Source organism: Ranitomeya variabilis, chromosome 8, assembly GCF_051348905.1.
Source record: "Ranitomeya variabilis isolate aRanVar5 chromosome 8, aRanVar5.hap1, whole genome shotgun sequence".
Taxonomy (NCBI): Eukaryota; Metazoa; Chordata; class Amphibia; order Anura; family Dendrobatidae; genus Ranitomeya; species Ranitomeya variabilis.
This window is the reverse complement of record NC_135239.1, coordinates 199,987,764-200,006,189: the sequence shown is the minus strand read 5'-3', so window position 1 is coordinate 200,006,189 and position 18,426 is coordinate 199,987,764. Positions and strand designations below refer to the sequence as shown.

General features: G+C 44.1%; 1 protein-coding gene across 9 annotated transcripts in view; it reads right to left on the bottom strand.

Moving 5' to 3' along the window:
• Positions 1 to 18,426, bottom strand: part of MITF (melanocyte inducing transcription factor) — a 203,437-nt gene that overhangs the window by 145,038 nt on the left and 39,973 nt on the right. For 2 of the 9 annotated variants that reach the window (XM_077276107.1, XM_077276108.1), the window contains exon 1: positions 2,932 to 3,208. The exons of the other annotated variants lie outside the window; for them this stretch is intronic. In XM_077276107.1, the coding sequence (XP_077132222.1) occupies positions 2,932 to 2,984 (53 nt within the window). In that variant the 5' untranslated portion in view covers positions 2,985 to 3,208. Of the gene's footprint in view, positions 1 to 2,931; positions 3,209 to 18,426 lie in introns of those variants that run through there. 9 annotated transcript variants of the gene reach the window in all.

Below are 18,426 nucleotides of genomic sequence, written 5' to 3'. Positions count from 1 at the left end.
ATCCATCCATCCTTCTATCTATCCATCCATCCATCCTTCTATCTATCCATCCATCCACCCTTCTATCTATCTATCATCTACCTATCTACAGTAGGGAAAATAACTGCACCAACATTTGCCTTTGTTACACTGCGGATTTTGCAAGTTTTCCCTCCTACAGAGAATGGAGAGGTCTGTAATTTTTATCGTAGATACTTCACCTGTGAGAGACAGAATTTAAATATAAAATCCAGAACATCACATTGTATGATTTTTAAAGAACTAATTTGCATTTTATTGCAGAAAATAAGTATTTGATACGATAGAAAAACAGAACTTAGTATTTGGTACAGAAACCTTTGTTTGCAATCACAGAGGTCAGACGTTTCCTGTAGTTGTTGACCAGGTTTGCACACACTGCAGCAGGGATATTGGCCCCCTCCTCCATACAGATCTTCTCCAGATCTTTCAGGTTTTGGGGCTCTCGCTGGGCAACATTGAGTTTCAGTTCAAAGATTTTCTATTGGGCTCAGGTCTGGAGACTGGCTAGGCTCCTCCAGGACCTTGAAATGCTTCTTACGGAGCCACTCCATAGTTGCCCTGGCTGTGTGTTTCAGGTCATTGTCATGTTGGAAGACCCAGCCACGATCCATCTTCAGTGCTCTAAGGGAAGGAGGTTGTTGTCCAAAATCTCCAGATACAAGACCCCATCCATCTGCCCTTCAATACAATTCAGACCTCCTATGTCTTTTGCAGAACAGCACCCCCTAAGCATGATGTTTCCCCCACCATGCTTCACGGTTAGGACGGTGTTCTTTGAGTTGTACTCCGCTTTCTTCTTCCTCCAAACACTGTGAGTGGAGTTGATGCCAAAAAGTTCCATTTTGCTCTCCTCTGACCATATAACCTTCTCCCATTTCTCTTCTGGATCATCCAGATGGTCGTTGGTGAACTGCAAATGGGCCTGGACATGGGTTGGGTGAGCCGGGGGACCTTGCATGCCCTGCAGGATGTTAATCCATGACAGCATAGTGTGTTACTAATGGTAATGTTTGAGACTGTGGTCCCAGCTCTCTTCAGGTCATTGACCAGGTCCTCCCGTGTAGTTCTGGGCTGATTCCTGACCTTTCTCAATCATCCTTACCCCACGAGGCGAGATCTTCAATGGAGCACCAGACCAAGGAAGACTGATAGTCATTATGTGTTTCTTTCATTTTCTAATAATTGTGCCAACAGTTGTTTCCTTCTCATCAAACTGCTTGCCTATTGTTCTATAGCCCATCCCAGCCCTGTGCAGGTCTACAATTTTGTCTCTGGTGTCCTTAGTCAGCTCTTTGGCCTTGGCCATGGTGGAGAGGTTGGAGTGTGATTGAGTGTGTGGACAGGTGTCTTTTATACAGGTAACGAGGTCAAACAGGAGCAATTAATACAAGTAATGAGTGCAGAGTAGGAGGCTCCTTACAGAAAAACTAACAGGTCTGTGAGAGCCAGAATTCTTGCTGGTTGATCGGTGATCAAATACTTATTTCATGCAATAAAATGCAAATTAATTATGTAAAAATCATACTATGTGATTTTCTGTTTTTTTTTTATTTTTAGATTATCTCTCACATGTAAAGTGTACCTACTATAAAAATTACAGACCTCTCCATTCTTTGTAGGTGTGAAAACTTGCAAAATTGGCAGCGTATCAAATACTTATTTTCCCCTCTGTATCTATGAATCTATCTGTTATCTATGATCTATCTTTTATCTATCTATCTATTATCTATCTATTATCTATCTATTATCTAGCTATCCATCATCTATCTATCCATCTATTATCTATCTATTATGTATCTATCTATTATCTATCTATCCATTATCTATCATCTATCTATCTATCTATCTATCATGTATCTATTATCTATCCATCATCTATCTATCCATCTATTATCTATTATGTATCTATCTCTCTCTATCAATCTATTTAACTATCCATTATCTATTATTCATCTATCTATCTATTATCTATCTATCTATCTATCTATCTATCTATCATGTATCTATCTCTCTATCTATTATCTAACTATCATCTATCTCTATCTATCCTATAACAAAGAAATAGCTAAACCAAAAAAGTGATTTGGTACCGTATTAGCCAGTAGAAAAAAAGCTATAGAGTGCTATCAGCGGGAGAACCAAAATAGGAATCTTGTGGGTCTGATACCTTTTAATGGCTAACAAAATATAGTGAACGATGTTACAAAGCAAGCTTCCGAGACTGCTTACGTCTCTTCATCAGGCTGGTATAACAAACTATTTGAAGAAACCCAATTATATACAGTATAGAGCACAGGGAAGGTGTGATACATGGACATTTAAATAAACAGACACTGGGCTTAAAGAGGGACTATATTGCGAGAGACAGTGCGCGTGCGCAAAAGATACAGCCGCACAGTACTAATACCTTCGCAGTCAATCAGCCAAGAAGCCTCCAGATGTAGAAAACCACAGCCTGGAAGCAGCACTCCAATGCAGATCAGTGACGATCTGGACTTTATTCACACAGATACGTGCGACGATTCAGCGCCTCATTCTCATAATTCACCTTTTTCACTAATTTCCATTGCTATGCTGCCTCCAATCTATTTTTTCTACATCCTTCTATCCAAGATATTAAATGTAATAACAATAAATATATTCTATTAGATTCATGACGGAATTTGTTTAGGAACGCTATAAAAAGAGATATAGATGTTGTATAAAAGATATATACAGTATTTCTATTGTAAAACATGAAACTATTTGTGTTCAATATGTAACAATAATGATAGAATATTGGTCATATGAAGTCTAAGTTCTTAATTTAGAATGATAGAAACTTATGAAACTTTATAAAGGGAATATTGAAGTCAGAAATGTAAAAGGCGCAGACTTGGGCGTGCGGCCATCTGCTAACGCCGCGCTCACCTTGTTCTCAGGTCATATTTCATCCGCTGGCTCAGTAAGCAAAGTGCATTCATGTTCCAGGCAACACCACAAAAAAAAAAACAGCAGCAAGTAAAAGAAAAAAGTCTCCCTGATCAGCAGCAGCAGCTTCCAGAAACTGAAGTAGCACAAACTCCCAGCAGTGTCAGATCAGCATCCTGGTGGCAAATCCACAGGCAGAGAAGTGTAAAGCCCACTGGCAAATGTGACTGAGCAATGACGGATAACCTGGGATCCTGCTGAACCTGTCCAGAAATCCTGCCCATCGCCTCGCATACATTAACTGACAAGGCAGGAGAACAACCGTGGGTGCAATACGCTGCATCGTAAAGACGTAAATGGTTAACAGAACGTGGTTGTAAATCATCCGGCTATGTCCCTAATAATAATACTATAGATCGGAGGACTGCAGCTCCCAGCATGCCTGCTGGAAAAACACGCTCCCATAGCCATTGTCTGAGATTAGAATATTATTTTATTTATTTGTTTTTTAAATAAGAAAAATATCACTACCAATTCATAGGATGTGTATGATAAATAAATAAATAATAATAATAACGCACCTCAACCCCATTCATTTAAAAAAGGGCTGAGCTGCAACAAAAAAAATGAAATGAAATGACCACTGACAAAAGTGGTGCTGTTTTATACATGGGGAACCCAGTTGAATGAAAATATTAAAAAGGAATTATAAGAATGTGTCTACTGCATATTGACGTGTTAGGAGGAGGAGGTGAGCTGTGACTTCAGCTATTGTGAATGGTGGATCCTGTGTTATCTACTGTATATAAATGTGTTATCAGTCATTGTACAGGAGGAGGAGGTGAGCTGTGATATCACCTATTGTGAATGGTGGATCCTGTGTTATCTACTCTATATAGAGGTGTTATCAGTCATTGTACAGGAGGAGGAGGTGAGCTGTGACATCACCTATTGTGAATGGTGGATCCTGTGTTATCTACTGTATATAGAGGTGTTATCAGTCATTGTACAGGAGGAGGAGGTGAGCTGTGACATCACCTATTGTGAATGGTGGACCCTGTGTTATCTACTGTATATAGAGGTGTTATCAATCATTGTATAGGAGATGGAGGTGAGCTGTGACATCACTTATTGTGAATGGTGGATCCTGTGTTATCTACTATATATATATATAGGTGTTATCAGTCATTGTACAGGAGGAGGAGGTGAGCTGTGACTTCACCTATTGTGAATGGTGGATCCTGTGTTATCTACTGTACATAGAGGTGATATCAGTAATTGTACAGGAGGAGGAGGTGAGCTGTGACATCACCTATTGTGAATGGTGGATCCTGTGTTATCTACTGTATATAGAGGTGATATCAGTCATTGTACAGGAGGAGGAGGTGAGCTGTGACGTCGCCTATTGTGAATGGTGGATCCTGTGTTATCTACTGTATATAGAGGTGTTATCAATCATTGTATAGGAGATGGAGGTGAGCTGTGACATCACTTATTGTGAATGGTGGATCCTGTGTTATCTACTGTATATAGAGGTGTTATCAGTCATTGTACAGGAGGAGGAGGTGAGCTGTGACATCTCCTACTGTGAAAGGTGAAGCTGATGTTATCTACTATATATAGAGGTATTACCGTTTACTGTAACCCAGGTTCTAACGATAATGTGTGTGTTGAAAGTCATCTGTACAGAACATGAAATGTGAGTCTAGTATAGTGATAATAATTGTACGTTTACGATTTATGGGGGATACAGAGTGATATAAAAAATTTAACTAAAAATACATTTAAGATAAAAATTAGATTTAAGCACTAGGTCATGTTGTGATGACACATTCCTGTTAGAGGAACACAAGTAGGTGGGGTGGGGGGGAATTAGGTCAAAGAAGAAATATCTCTATTAATGCTGATGTGTTTCTAATTATAGTCTTGCTCTTATTTATGATGCGATTCTTAGAAAAAGGATTGGATTACGTCTGGAATCCGCAGCCCCGGCCCCGGGCTCTTGTTTATAACCTTTATACACTGTAATGTGTCTTTTTTAATACTTCACTATTTCAACATGTGGAAAATATCTGAACTTTATAAACAGTTACTGATGATATTGGTCCCCTCCCATTGTCTGTTATTTTTGGAGAAATATTGTAAGGGGGAGGGGACCCTCATTTTGGCCCTGGACTCTAGTTCAGAATAAATGGGAGAGATACATTTAAATACTTACGGAAAGCTTTATAGTGATGGTATCATGGGAACCCCTCTATAGCCACCATTAAAGGGGTTGTCCAAGATTACAATATTATCTACCTAAACTTAGGGGAGGTCATTAATATCGCATGATGGGGGGTGAAGCCTATCAATCCCACTGATCAGCAGGTCTTGGGGCTCCCAATGAGAAATTAGCTGCAGTACCCCTGAACGGCCACTACACAGTGTACGGAGCTGTAGTTTTCTGGCAGCATACAGTGTGTACTTTCAGAGACTTAGGACCCTCTTAATAGTGAATGGGGGGTGCTGAATGTTGAATCCACATCAATTTGATATTGACCGATGATGGATCTTGAGGATAAGTCATCAATATTTTAGTTTTGGACAATCCCTTTAAGACCAGAGCAGTGTAAAAGGGATCTTAGCCACTGAGGGTTCACAGTTTCTTGGACAAATATAATATTTCTTAAAGGGATATTTCAACAGTAGACAAGGAAAGAATGCCGTAAATCTCTGAAACTGACCAGGGGTCTCAGATGCCACTTTGACCCTTAGGGTCCTGCAAATCCTAGGGAGGAGATGTGAAGGTACATGGGTGGTCCACTACGCTGGGCATTAAAGGGTTTTTCCTATCTAAGCCTTGGATCATCTTTTACCTGTCAAGGAACGTATTGCATCAAAAACTTATACAATATGGCATTTCTCATGACCCAAAAAGCTGATATAATAAAAAATATATATATATAACAAATCAATCTAAATTTGGTAAAAATTAGTCATTTTGTGAAGAAGGGAACGCTGTCACTTTAATTACACGATGAAACAGAAATACAGGAACTCTGGAGGATTACGGAATCACGAAGCAAAGGTCAAGAAGTTTAGCAGCAAGACGTCTCGGCGAGCGCTGCCGATACAATGGAGGAAACGTGGGTCCTGCTCAGTGTGACGGGAGCCGGAGGTGTTACTCCAGCGTGGCACCTGATTGGATAACGACTGGGGGAATGGTGGGCATACTGGGGGTCCTGAATGGCAGCACAACTTTAGACTTGGGATTTTTATATAATTTCAAAGGGGTTTTTAAACATTGCAAAAACATGACCGCTTTTATTATTATTATTATTTTTTATTATTATTATTTCTTCCAGAAATAGCGCCACACCTACGCATTGGTTGTGTCTGGAACTGCAGCTTTTAAAGGAAATCAGAAAATTATCCATCATGTCATTCATGATTTTGTGCAAAAAAGATGTTGGTAATATTTTTTTTATTTTTCATATCACGATTTTTATATAAAAAAACATAATAATGCTACAATTCTTAAAGAGGCCACTGGGGCATTTGTAGGCCCATATTTTCTGAGTTTTCAGCAGGCTCTTTATCATCACAGGCAGGATGGCAATTACGCAAAACACCTTTATAAGCAGCTAATAATTCCTTTACTACCAGGAAGATTTTTCAGCAGGCTCCGTATCATCACAGGATAGGATTGAAATTACGTGAAACATCTTTATATACCGCTAATAAACACATAGGGCACTATCACAGCTCACCCTGCTCCTTCCTTTGCAATGACCTTTGCACACGCTCATTAGATGCTTCATTACAAAGATAGGCTCAGAGTCTGACTATGGTGGCTAATGTACGTGTGCATCTCCAGAAACAACAGGAAGCTAGAGTCTAAAAAAGCCCCAGAGGCCGGGTAAAAATTGCAAGATTTCTCATTTTTATTTTTAAACAGATTGTGATATAAGCAATGCCAAAGGAAAAATACTAGCCAATATAACATTGAGGATATGGTCTATAATTGACCTTACTCAAACATCCTAGTCCATTTAAGCACGATTCGCACAAGGAGAAAGCATCAGTGTGAAACGCGCGTCGGGGTGACATTCAAGGTCTTCTTTGATTAAACTAATGGTGAGCACTGAATCTATTCAGCTCTGCTTAAATGGACTAGCGTGTTTGAATTGGGTGAATTTTGGACCATATACTTATTGATAAAGCGGCTAATATTTTCCCTTTGGCATTGCTTATACCTATTACTATACCTGAGGTTAGACCTGACCCACCACTTCCTTTCTCTATACTTGATTTATCCTCTTTTTTGAATCCTCAAACATTCATCATTATTTGTGCAGTTCATGTTTATTTTTAATGTGTTTAATAACTCAATATTGACTTTTATATTCTTGTGAGTGGTTTAATGAACACCTTGTATTCATGTGTAGGTCGCATTATGTAGTCGGTTTTCAAAGTGCAGAAAACAGAGGTCGGTCCGATCTTAAAACGTATTTTACCCAGAATAAAAGCAAACCTGGTGAATCAGCCATGTATACGTGTGTAGTTTCCAATCACAAAGTCTCCTAAAAAGCTCAACTGCAGCAGCAGCAGATGGATTTCCAAGAAACAAATGAGAACTAAAAAGAGCAACATTTAAGGAAGTGTAACTTACAGAGAAAGAGCAACTGTTACAGGGTCAGAGAGAACGGATGGAAACTTAAGGAAAAACCCGAAATGCCTGGAAAAGACTCTGTGTCAAATATAAATAGGTCCCTGGATGACATGATACCAAACCCAATCTGTGCAAAAGTATTAATCATTCAAGACTATTGCTGATATGCCTTGCAGCCAGGACCTATGCTAAACACTAAGCAGCCAGGACCCATGCTAAAGACTAAGCAGCCAGGACCCATGCTAAAGACTAAGCAGCCAGGACCCATGCTAAAGACTAAGCAGCCAGGACCTATGCTAAAGACTAAGCAGCCAGGACCCATGCTAAACACTAAGCAGCCAGGACTCATGCTAAAGACTAAGCAGCCAGGACTCATGCTAAAGACTAAGCAGCCAGGACCCATGCTAAACACTAAGCAGCCAGGACCTATACTAAAACACTAAGCAGCCAGGACCCATGCTAAAGACTAAGCAGCCAGGACCTATACTAAAACACTAAGCAGCCAGGACCCATGCTAAAGACTAAGCAGCCAGGACCTATGCTAAAGACTAAGCAGCCATGATCCATGCTAAAGACTAAGCAGCCAGGACCCATGCTAAACACTAAGCAGCCAGGACCTATGCTAAACACTAAGCAGCCAGGACCCATGCTAAAGACTAAGCAGCCAGGACCTACGCTAAACACTAAGCAGCCAGGACCCATGATAACACTAAGCAGCCAGGACCTACGCGAAACACTAAGCAGCCAGGACCCATGCTAAACACTAAGCAGCCAGGACCTACGCTAAACACTAAGCAGCCAGGACCCATGCTAAACACTAAGCAGCCAGGACCCATGCTAAACACTACGCAGCCAGGACCCATGCTAAATACTAAGCAGCCATGATCCATGCTAAACACTAAGCAGCCAGGACCTACGCTAAACACTAAGCAGCCAGGACCCATGCTAAACACTAAGCAGCCAGGACCCATGCTAAACACTAAGCAGCCAGGACCCATGCTAAACACTAAGCAGCCAGGACCCATGCTAAATACTAAGCAGCCAGGACCCATGCTAAACACTAAGCAGCCAGGACCTACGCTAAACACTAAGCAGCCAGGACCCATGCTAAACACTAAGCAGCCAGGACCCATGCTAAAGACTAAGCAGCCAGGACCCATGCTAAAACACTAAGCAGCCAGGATCCATGCTAAATACTAAGCAGCCAGGACCCATGCTAAACACTAAGCAGCCAGGACCCATGCTAAATACTAAGCAGCCAGGACCTACGCTAAACACTAAGCAGACAGGACCCATGCTAAACACTAAGCAGCCAGGACCCATGCTAAATACTAAGCAGCCAGGACCCATGCTAAACACTAAGCAGCCAGGACCCATGCTAAATACTAAGCAGCCAGGACCTATGCTAAATACTAAGCAGCCAGGACCTATGCTAAATACTAAGCAGCCAGGACCCATGCTAAATACTAAGCAGCCAGGACCCATGCTAAACACTAAGCAGCCAGGACCCATGCTAAAGACTAAGCAGCCAGGACCCATGCTAAAGACTAAGCAGCCAGGACCTATGCTAAACACTAAGCAGCCAGGACCCATGCTAAAGACTAAGCAGCCAGGACCCATGCTAAACACTAAGCAGCCAGGACCCATGCTAAACACTAAGCAGCCAGGACCCATGCTAAAGACTAAGCAGCCAGGACCTATGCTAAACACTAAGCAGCCAGGACCCATGCTAAAGACTAAGCAGCCAGGACCCATGCTAAACACTAAGCAGCCAGGACCCATGCTAAAGACTAAGCAGCCAGGACCTATGCTAAACACTAAGCAGCCAGGACCCATGCTAAAGACTAAGCAGCCAGGACCCATGCTAAATACTAAGCAGCCAGGACCCATGCTAAACACTAAGGCCATGTGCACACTTTGCGGTGTGCTCTGCGGGTTTATCCCGCAGCGGAATTAATAAATCTGCAGGGCAAAACCGCTGCGGTTATCCCTGCAGATTTATCGCGGTTTGTTCCGCGGTTTCCGCTGCAGGATTACTCCTGTACTATTGATGCTGCATATGCAGCAATATGCAGCATCAATAGTAATGATAAAAATAATAAATATTGGCTATACTCACCCTCTGACGTCGCGATCTCCTCGGCGCTGCACTCGGCGGTCCGATTCCAAAGCTGCTGTGCCGAGAAGGACCTTCGTGACGTCACGGTCATGTGACCGCGGCGTCACCACAGGTCCTGCTCGGCACAGCAACTCTGACCGGCCGGCCGCGTGCAGAGCTGAGAGGCGAGTATAGCATTATTTTTTATTTTAATTCTTTTTTTTTTTACACTATTCATGCTTCCCAGGGCCTGGAGGAGAGTCTCCTCTCCTCCACCCCGGGTAGCAACCACGCATTATCCGCTTACTTCCTGCAAAGTGGGCACAGCCCCATGCGGGAAGTAAGCGGAACAATGCATTTCTATGGGTGCAGAATCGCTGCGATTCTGCACAAAGAAGTGACATGCTGCGGGTTTTAAACCGCTGTGTTTCTGCGCGGTTTTTCCCGCAGCATGTGCACAGCGGTTTGCGGTTTCCATAGGGTTTACATGTTAATGGAAACGCTATGGAAACTGCTGCGGAAAAAACGGTAAACGGTAAAAACCGCTAAGTGTGAACATGGCCTAAGCAACCAGGACCTATGCTAAACACTAAACAGCCAGGACCCATGCTAAACACTAAGCAGCCAGGACCCATGCTAAACACTAAGCAGCCAGGACCTATGCTAAACACTAAGCAGCCAGGACCTATGCTAAACACTAAGCAGCCAGGACCCATGCTAAATACTAAGCAGCCAGGACCCATGCTAAATACTAAGCAGCCAGGACCTATACTAAACACTAAGCAGCCAGGACCTATACTAAACACTAAGCAGCCAGGACCCATGCTAAACACTAAGCAGCCAGGACCCATGCTAAACACTAAGCAGCCAGGACCTATACTAAACACTAAGCAGCCAGGACCTATACTAAACACTAAGCAGCCAGGACCTATACTAAACACTAAGCAGCCAGGACCTATACTAAACACTAAGCAGCCAGGACCTATACTAAACACTAAGCAGCCAGGACCCATGCTAAACACTAAGCAGCCAGGACCCATGCTAAACACTAAGCAGCAAGGACTTATACTAAACAATAAGCAGCCAGGACCCATGCTAAACACTAAGCAGCCAGGACCCATGCTAAATACTAAGCAGCCAGGACCTACCGTATACTAAAACACTAGCAGCCAGGACCCATGCTAACTACTAAGCAGCCAGGACCTATGCTAAACACTAAGCAGCCAGGACCCATGCTAAACACTAAGCAGCCAGGACCTATGCTAAACACTAAGCAGCCAGGACCTATGCTAAACACTAAGCAGCCAGGACCCATGCTAAATACTAAGCAGCCAGGACCTATACTAAAACACTAGCAGCCAGGACCCATGCTAACTACTGAGCAGCCAGGACCTATGCTAAACACTAAGCAGCCAGGACCTATGCTAACTACTAAGCAGCCAGGACCTATGCTAAACACTAAGCAGCCAGGACCCATACTAAAACACTAGCAGCCAAGATTCATGCTAAAATACTAAGCAGCCAGGACCCAGTAAGCTTCGAGAACCCATGCTGAGAAATGAAGCAGTCAAGCCCAAGACTTGTTCTGAAACACTAAGCAGCCTAAACTCATAATAAAACACTAAGCCGCCAGGACCAATGCTGGAACCCTAAGTTGCCTATACTTGTGGTTTATTGCAGGACCAATGCTGAAAGACAAAATGCTGACTCTGTGAGTTACTGTGCCATCTTCAAGTGTGGTATTTGCTAAGGATTATGGCTGCACAACCAAAAGTGATCTTTTTATATATACATAAAAAATACAAAATTAAAGGAACTAGAGTATTAATTGGTATTTTATAAGAAGAAACATAGGGCAGATCCACATACCTATGGATCCACTGAGCAATTCCCCATCCTTTATGTGAGCTCTTACTTTTTATTTCGGGGAGCAGAGCAGCAGTCAGGTGGCAGCTGCTCAATTCTCCTGCTCCACTGCGCCACCTAGTGGAGGCAATAAATGTCAATTTTTTAAGAAGTAGACTGCAAAGAAGTTCAGACCAGTGACAAACTATAGAGAAGAAACCAAATATTGTCACCAAATTGGAATATTAAAGTTGTCATGAACTTTTTTTTTGTAGATTTATTAACATTAATTAATAGGATTTATTAATTTGATGTTGATTAATTTTCCACAACCAATGGATTTTTAATACCAGTTGGGTATTGACTGTGGACATCACTCACAACAATGCAGTCATTAGTGAATTCCACTTTCTATTGTTAGGATGGAGGGTCAGGATAACCCCGGGCTCCTACATAAAGGGGAAGTCACCTAGGAAAAATCTGCGAATACGTGCAAGGAAAAGACAAAGTGGTAAAGAAGAATACGGAAGGTGCAACCGAGGAACTACACAAAAATACTCATTCCGGGTCTACAAAGGGACACGGACTGGGCTCCACCTGAATGAGGGGTCTCTTATGAAGCATTCTGATACAATTGTGCATTCTGCCAGTACTCGGTTATTCCTCCTGGAAATTTCTTTGGAATAAAGAAAGATTATACAGACGGGATAATGGGAACTGGTGGGAGAATATCAGCTATTCTGGATAAAAAGTTGGTCATAGTGGTCAAGTGTCAAAAATATTCAGTCAGGCCGTTGATAAGATGTGAACATCGCTCACTGGGTTACTATAGGACCATGCTCTTTATTAGATCTATCAGGAACGTCCTAATTACCAAGAATTACATGTCATCACTCATAATATTTCACGCCCAGTCCGGGCCATAGTGATCATCTTCTGTCTCATACTCCATGGATGAATCAGGACGGCGTCCCACCCTCACTGTACTGCGGACAGATGCGCCTGCTGTGTCTCGGACGGGTGAACCCATAAGGGAGCATATGTCGCCTATTTAGGGGGGCACCATTTAGGGGCCTCAGATTATTAATGCAACCAGAACAGACCAGAACAGCTGTATAGAGAGGTCTATTGATTGTCCCTAATCATGAATACAGATGTAGCGAAAAGAAGGATTAGGCAGCTGGATTTCAACATGTCCAATCCTCTTGCTCGGAAAGGAGATGAGTCACCATTAGAACAGACGGGCAGCACTCTACTGACACCACATGGACGCTCAACTGTGCTGATCAGGCATGCACATCTAGGGATTGAGACAAAGCTATCAGACTTATGGACAGGGTATATGGCCAGCCTTAGTCCATAGGAATACCCATTAGTGATGAGTGTACGTGCTGGGATGAGGTTATCTGAGCATGCTCAGGTCGTAACCGAGTGTCTTTAGCGAACTCGGATAATCTGTCCCCGCGGCTACAAGTCTCGCTGCTGTTCAACACATGCAGGGATTGCGTAACAAACAGGCAATCCGTGCATGTGATGCGGTTGTCAAACAGCACATGTTTAGAAGCAGCATGCAGTTGTCAGGCTCACTAGGTGATGTGGATCCTTAGAGCCCAAGGTCCGGTGGGCACAAGGCCTATGGACATGGGTGCAGCAGGCAGATGAAGTATGTGGAAACAGGTAGCAGGGGTACTGGAGACCGCAAGTCGGCAGGTGATGTCTTGGAGACCACAAGTGGGCAGGTGACGTCTTGGAGACCGCAAGTGGGCAAGTGACGTCTTGGAGACCGCAAGTGGGCAGGTGACGTCTTGGAGACTGCAGGGGGGCAGGTGATGTCTTGGAGACCGCAAGTGGGCAGGTTACGTCTTGGAGACCGCAAGTGGGCAGGTGACGTCTTGGAGACTGCAGGTGGGCAGGTGATGTCTTGGAGACCGCAAGTGGGCAGGTGACGTCTTGGAGACCGCAGGTGGGCAGGTGACGTCTTAGAGACCGAAGGTGGGCAGGTGACGTCTTGGAGACCGCAGGTGGGCAGCTAATGTCTTGGAGACCGCAGGCAGACAGGAGATGTCCTGTAAGCCACAGGCAGACAGGAGACTGGAAACAGATAGCATTGGTCCTGAAAGCCGCAAGCGGACATGTAGCAAAGGTCCTGGAAGACCGCAGACAGGTAGCATAAAGAACTCCGAAGCAACAGACGTGAGACATGCAGCCGTGCGAAACCCATAATATTTTTCGAGTGAGCTGAAGACACTCGGTTAGGACCCGAGCATGCTCAGATAACACCTTACCATAGCGCGTTCGCTCATCACTAGTACCCATATCAAACCTGGCCAAGGAACAGTAATCGCTAGTCTCCCCCCACCCGCAGCACAGTTGTCCGTTAGCTATACCCCCGGATTCTCTAAAGTAATACAATGTAATATCCGGATGTCTCGTTCGTCTATGTGAATTTTTGATTAGTTTATCTTCTTTTATACTTTTTTCCCACCTAATAAGAGACATTATCCCACAATTCAGCTTTTTCCCAGGCCGAATATTTGGCTTTTATTTGCATGATTCTATTTACAAGACTTTTAGGATCCCATGCTGAGACGCCCCGGGCGCAACAAACACCTCAATAGATCGTCGTAAATGTTTGCTCCTACAGCACAAATGTAACAATACATCACAGCAACGGGAATGAAAAACACACATTAAAGAATGTATAGATGAGAACTGCAAACACCGAGGCTCGGGGCGATCCGATACCTCCCAACCCGCACAGTTAATGAAAACTAACAGAAAGTAACAAGATAACTTCAGGGCGAAGGCGAAAACGACAACACACGAGCGATGATGATGCACATTTAACCCCCAAGATGACTCAGTGGTCAGTGATGTGCTTATATGTGTCTTAGTCACAGATGCTTGTGGTTGCCCATCTGGAGTTGTCATTCACGGATCCCGGTGCCTCCGCCGCGCTGTTTACTGTCCTCTCCGACCAATGTTGAAATGACAAATTAGCAAATATGCAGTCAATGCAAACGATAAGGGCGGCTGCTAATAATAATTCCTCCGCTGGACGTAAAGGTGTCACTTAACAAAACTGGAGAGATATAAGATAAAGTAGTCATCATGGGGGCAGCAGATTCTCCGGATCAGCCTGTTTCCTGCCTGAGGCAGCTGATAACAGAGAGCAATAGACTGGATTGAACAGCCAACGCAAGTTTCGCCATTTTAGCTGTTTATATAACTGTATGTTTTGATAATCTATCTAGGCTTAAGGTGCAGACTCTAACTTTAATTTGAGGGTATTCACATCATAATTGGAATAAGGGATTAGGAATTACAGCTTTTTAATATGGAGCTGCCTCTTTTTCAAGGGACGAAAAGATATGGGACAATTATCTCAAAAGCTCTTTAACGGGCTGCATGAGCTTTTCCCTCCTTGATCCATCATCAATTAATCAGGTAAAAGGTCTGGGGCTGATTGTAGTTGTGGCATTTGCATTGGGAAGCTGTTGCTGTGAACCCAAAACACGCGGTCAGAGAAGCTCTCAATGGAAGAGCAACAGACCATCATTAGGCGGAAAAAAAATAAATAAATAAGAGAGATAGCAGAAATGATAGGAGCGGTCACATAAACAGTTTGATGCATTCTACAGAAAAAAAAAAAAACACTGTTGAGCTTGGGAACTCAAAAAGGCCTGGATGTCCACGGAAGAGAAGAGTGGTAAATGATCGCAGAATCCTTTCCGTGGTGAAGAAAAATCACTTTACAACATCCACCCAAGTGAAGAACACTTTTGTTGTGTCAGTATCTAAGTCTACCATAAAGAGAAGATGTGATGAGAGAAATACAGAGGGTTCGATCTAACATACAATCTTTATCAAAGCTTTGATAAAGATCGTATGTTAGATCGAGATACTACGCTTTAACCCCAGAGGTTCACTTTTTGTTAGGAGTTTTTTTTATTTATTCCCAATATAGATCAATAAAGTTTGATAAGAATTTTTTTAAGAATCCGGACCACCCTCCTATTTTATCAGCACTAAATAGTCTAAGTTGGTGAAGTGAGAAAAATATGGGAATAAATTAAATTTATGGAATCAAATAACTAAAAATTGGCATGTGAATATGTAATCCCCTCATTTTGCTATGAAACCCCTAAATATTTCTAGTGCAAGCAATTCCCTTTATAAGTCCCTTGCTTAGTGACAGGACGTCCCCTGTGTGCAATCTAATGTCACATGTTGGTCAGTATTTACACTTTACCTTCTATGAAAGACCACAGAGGCTGCAACACCATTAGCAAGAGGCACCACTAACCAACAACACAAGGAGATCTCCAAACAACACCATGAAGACCAAGGGGATCTACAAACAACATCACGAAGACCAAGGAGATCTCCAAACACCAACATGAAGACCAAGGAGATCTGCAAACAACACCATGAAGACCAAGGAGATCTCCAAACAACACCATGAAGACCAAGGAGATCTCCAAACACCAACATGAAGACCAAGGAGATCTGCAAACAACACCATGAAGACCAAGGAGATCTCCAAACAACACCATGAAGACCAAGGAGATCTCCAAACACCAACATGAAGACCAAGGAGATCTGCAAACAACACCATGAAGACCAAGGAGATCTGCAAACAACACCATGAAGACCAAAGAGATCTCCAAACAAGTCAGGGACAAAGTTGATGAGAAGTACAAGTCAGCAGTGGCGTAACTACAAAGTTATGGGCCCCGGTGCGAACTTCCAAATGGGGCCCCCCCCGCCATAAAATTCAATGTAAGCCCCATAGAATACAATGCAGCCCCCCTCATAGTATAATGCAGCCCCTCCATACAGGGGCAGTGACAAAGACACGAGCAAATGGTGACGAGGGGGCAGAGGAGAGGGAACAAGGGGGCAAGGAAGACAGGCACTAGGGGACACATGGGGGCTAGGAGGCAGGGGAGAAGGATACAAGGGGTCTAGTGGGCAAGGGAGACTGACACAAGTGGGCAAGGGAGACTGACACAAAGGGCACACGGGGACTAGTGGACAAGAGAGACTGGCACACGGGGACACGGACTAGTGGGCAAGGGAGACTGACACACGGGGAATAGTGGGCAAGGGAGACTGATACAAGGGGACTAGTGGGCAATGGAGACTGACACACGGGGACAAGGGACAAGCACAAGGGGACAAGGGAGACAGGCACAAGGGGACACATAGGGACTAGTGAGCAAGAGACTGACAAGGGGACAAGGGATACAAGCACAAGGGGACACACAGGGACAAGTGGGAAAGGGAGACTGACACACAGGGACTAGTGGGCAAAGGAGACTGACACAAGCACAAGGGGACAAAGGAGACTGACACAAGCACAAGGGGACATAGGAGACAGGCACATGGGGACACACAGGGACTAATGGGCAAGGGAGACTGGCACACGGGGACACAAGCATAAGGGAGACAGGCTCAAGGGGACACACAGGGACTAATGGGCAAGGGAGACTGGCACACGGGGACAAGGGACACAAGCATAAGGGGACAAGGGAGACAGGCTCAAGGGGACTCACGGCCCCCTGACCTGCCAGAGCCGCTTGCAGCTGCGACCGTAGTAGTTACGCCGCTGCCTCACACACACACATACTACAGATATCACACACACACTACAGATATCACACACACACACATCATACTACAGATATCACACACACACACACACACACACATCAGTTATTACACACACTACAGATATCACACACATCATATTACAGATATCACACACATACTACAGTTATCACACACACACTACAGATATCACACACACACACACACAGACATACTACAGATATCACACACACACACACTACAGATAACACACACACACACACACTACAGATATCACACACACACACATACACACACTACAGATATCACACACACACACATCATACTACAGATATCACACACATACTACAGTTATCTCACACACACTACAGATACCACACACACACACACACACACCAGAGATACCAGCTCATATACACAACTCACAATCTCCTCTCTGGTACAGGGGTGGCTGATGTAAACCGGCTGCAGCTCCTCAGCTTCTCCTGACTAAGGCTAGTTTCACACTAGCGTCGGGAACAACCCGTCGCTGTGCGTCGGGCCGACGTTCCCGACGCTAGTGCGGTCTCCGCCGCACAACGGGGGCAGCGGATGCATTTTTCCCACGCATCCGCTGCCCCATTGTGAGGTGCGGGGAAGTGCGGGGAGGTGGGGGCGGAGTTCCGGCCGCGCATGCGCGGTCGGAAAAAGTGGACCGTCGGGAGCAAAAAACGTTACATGTAAGGTTTTTTTCTCCCGACGGTCCGCTACCACACGCCCAAGCGTCGCAAAACGGACGCGACGTTTGGCAATGCGTCGCAAATGCGTCGCTAATGTTAGTCTATGACGAAAAAACGTATCCAGCAAGAACTTTTGCTGGATGCGTATTTTCGGCAAAACGACGCATTTACGACGTATTGCAGTTAACGCTAGTGTGAAACTAGCCTAAAGCGGCTCTGTCCCGCACCTCCCCCCTGCTCTCGCCTTCTGTCCCGGGGTTATTTTGGCTTTCTCTTAAAGGGAACCTGTCACCCCGTTTTTTCCGTATGAGATAAAAATACTGTTAAATAGGGCCTGAGCTGTGCATTGCAATAGTGTATTTTGTGGACCCCGATTCCCCACCTATGCTGCCGAAATACGTTACCAAAGTAGCCGTTTTCGCCTGTCAATCAGGCTGGTCTGGTCAGATGGGCGTGGTGTCTTCCCCCAGATCTTGCTTAGTTTTCCGTTGGTGGCGTAGTGGTGTGCGCATGCCCAAGGTCCCGAATCCACTGCACAGGGGAGTGAAAATAGCGTGATGTGCGAC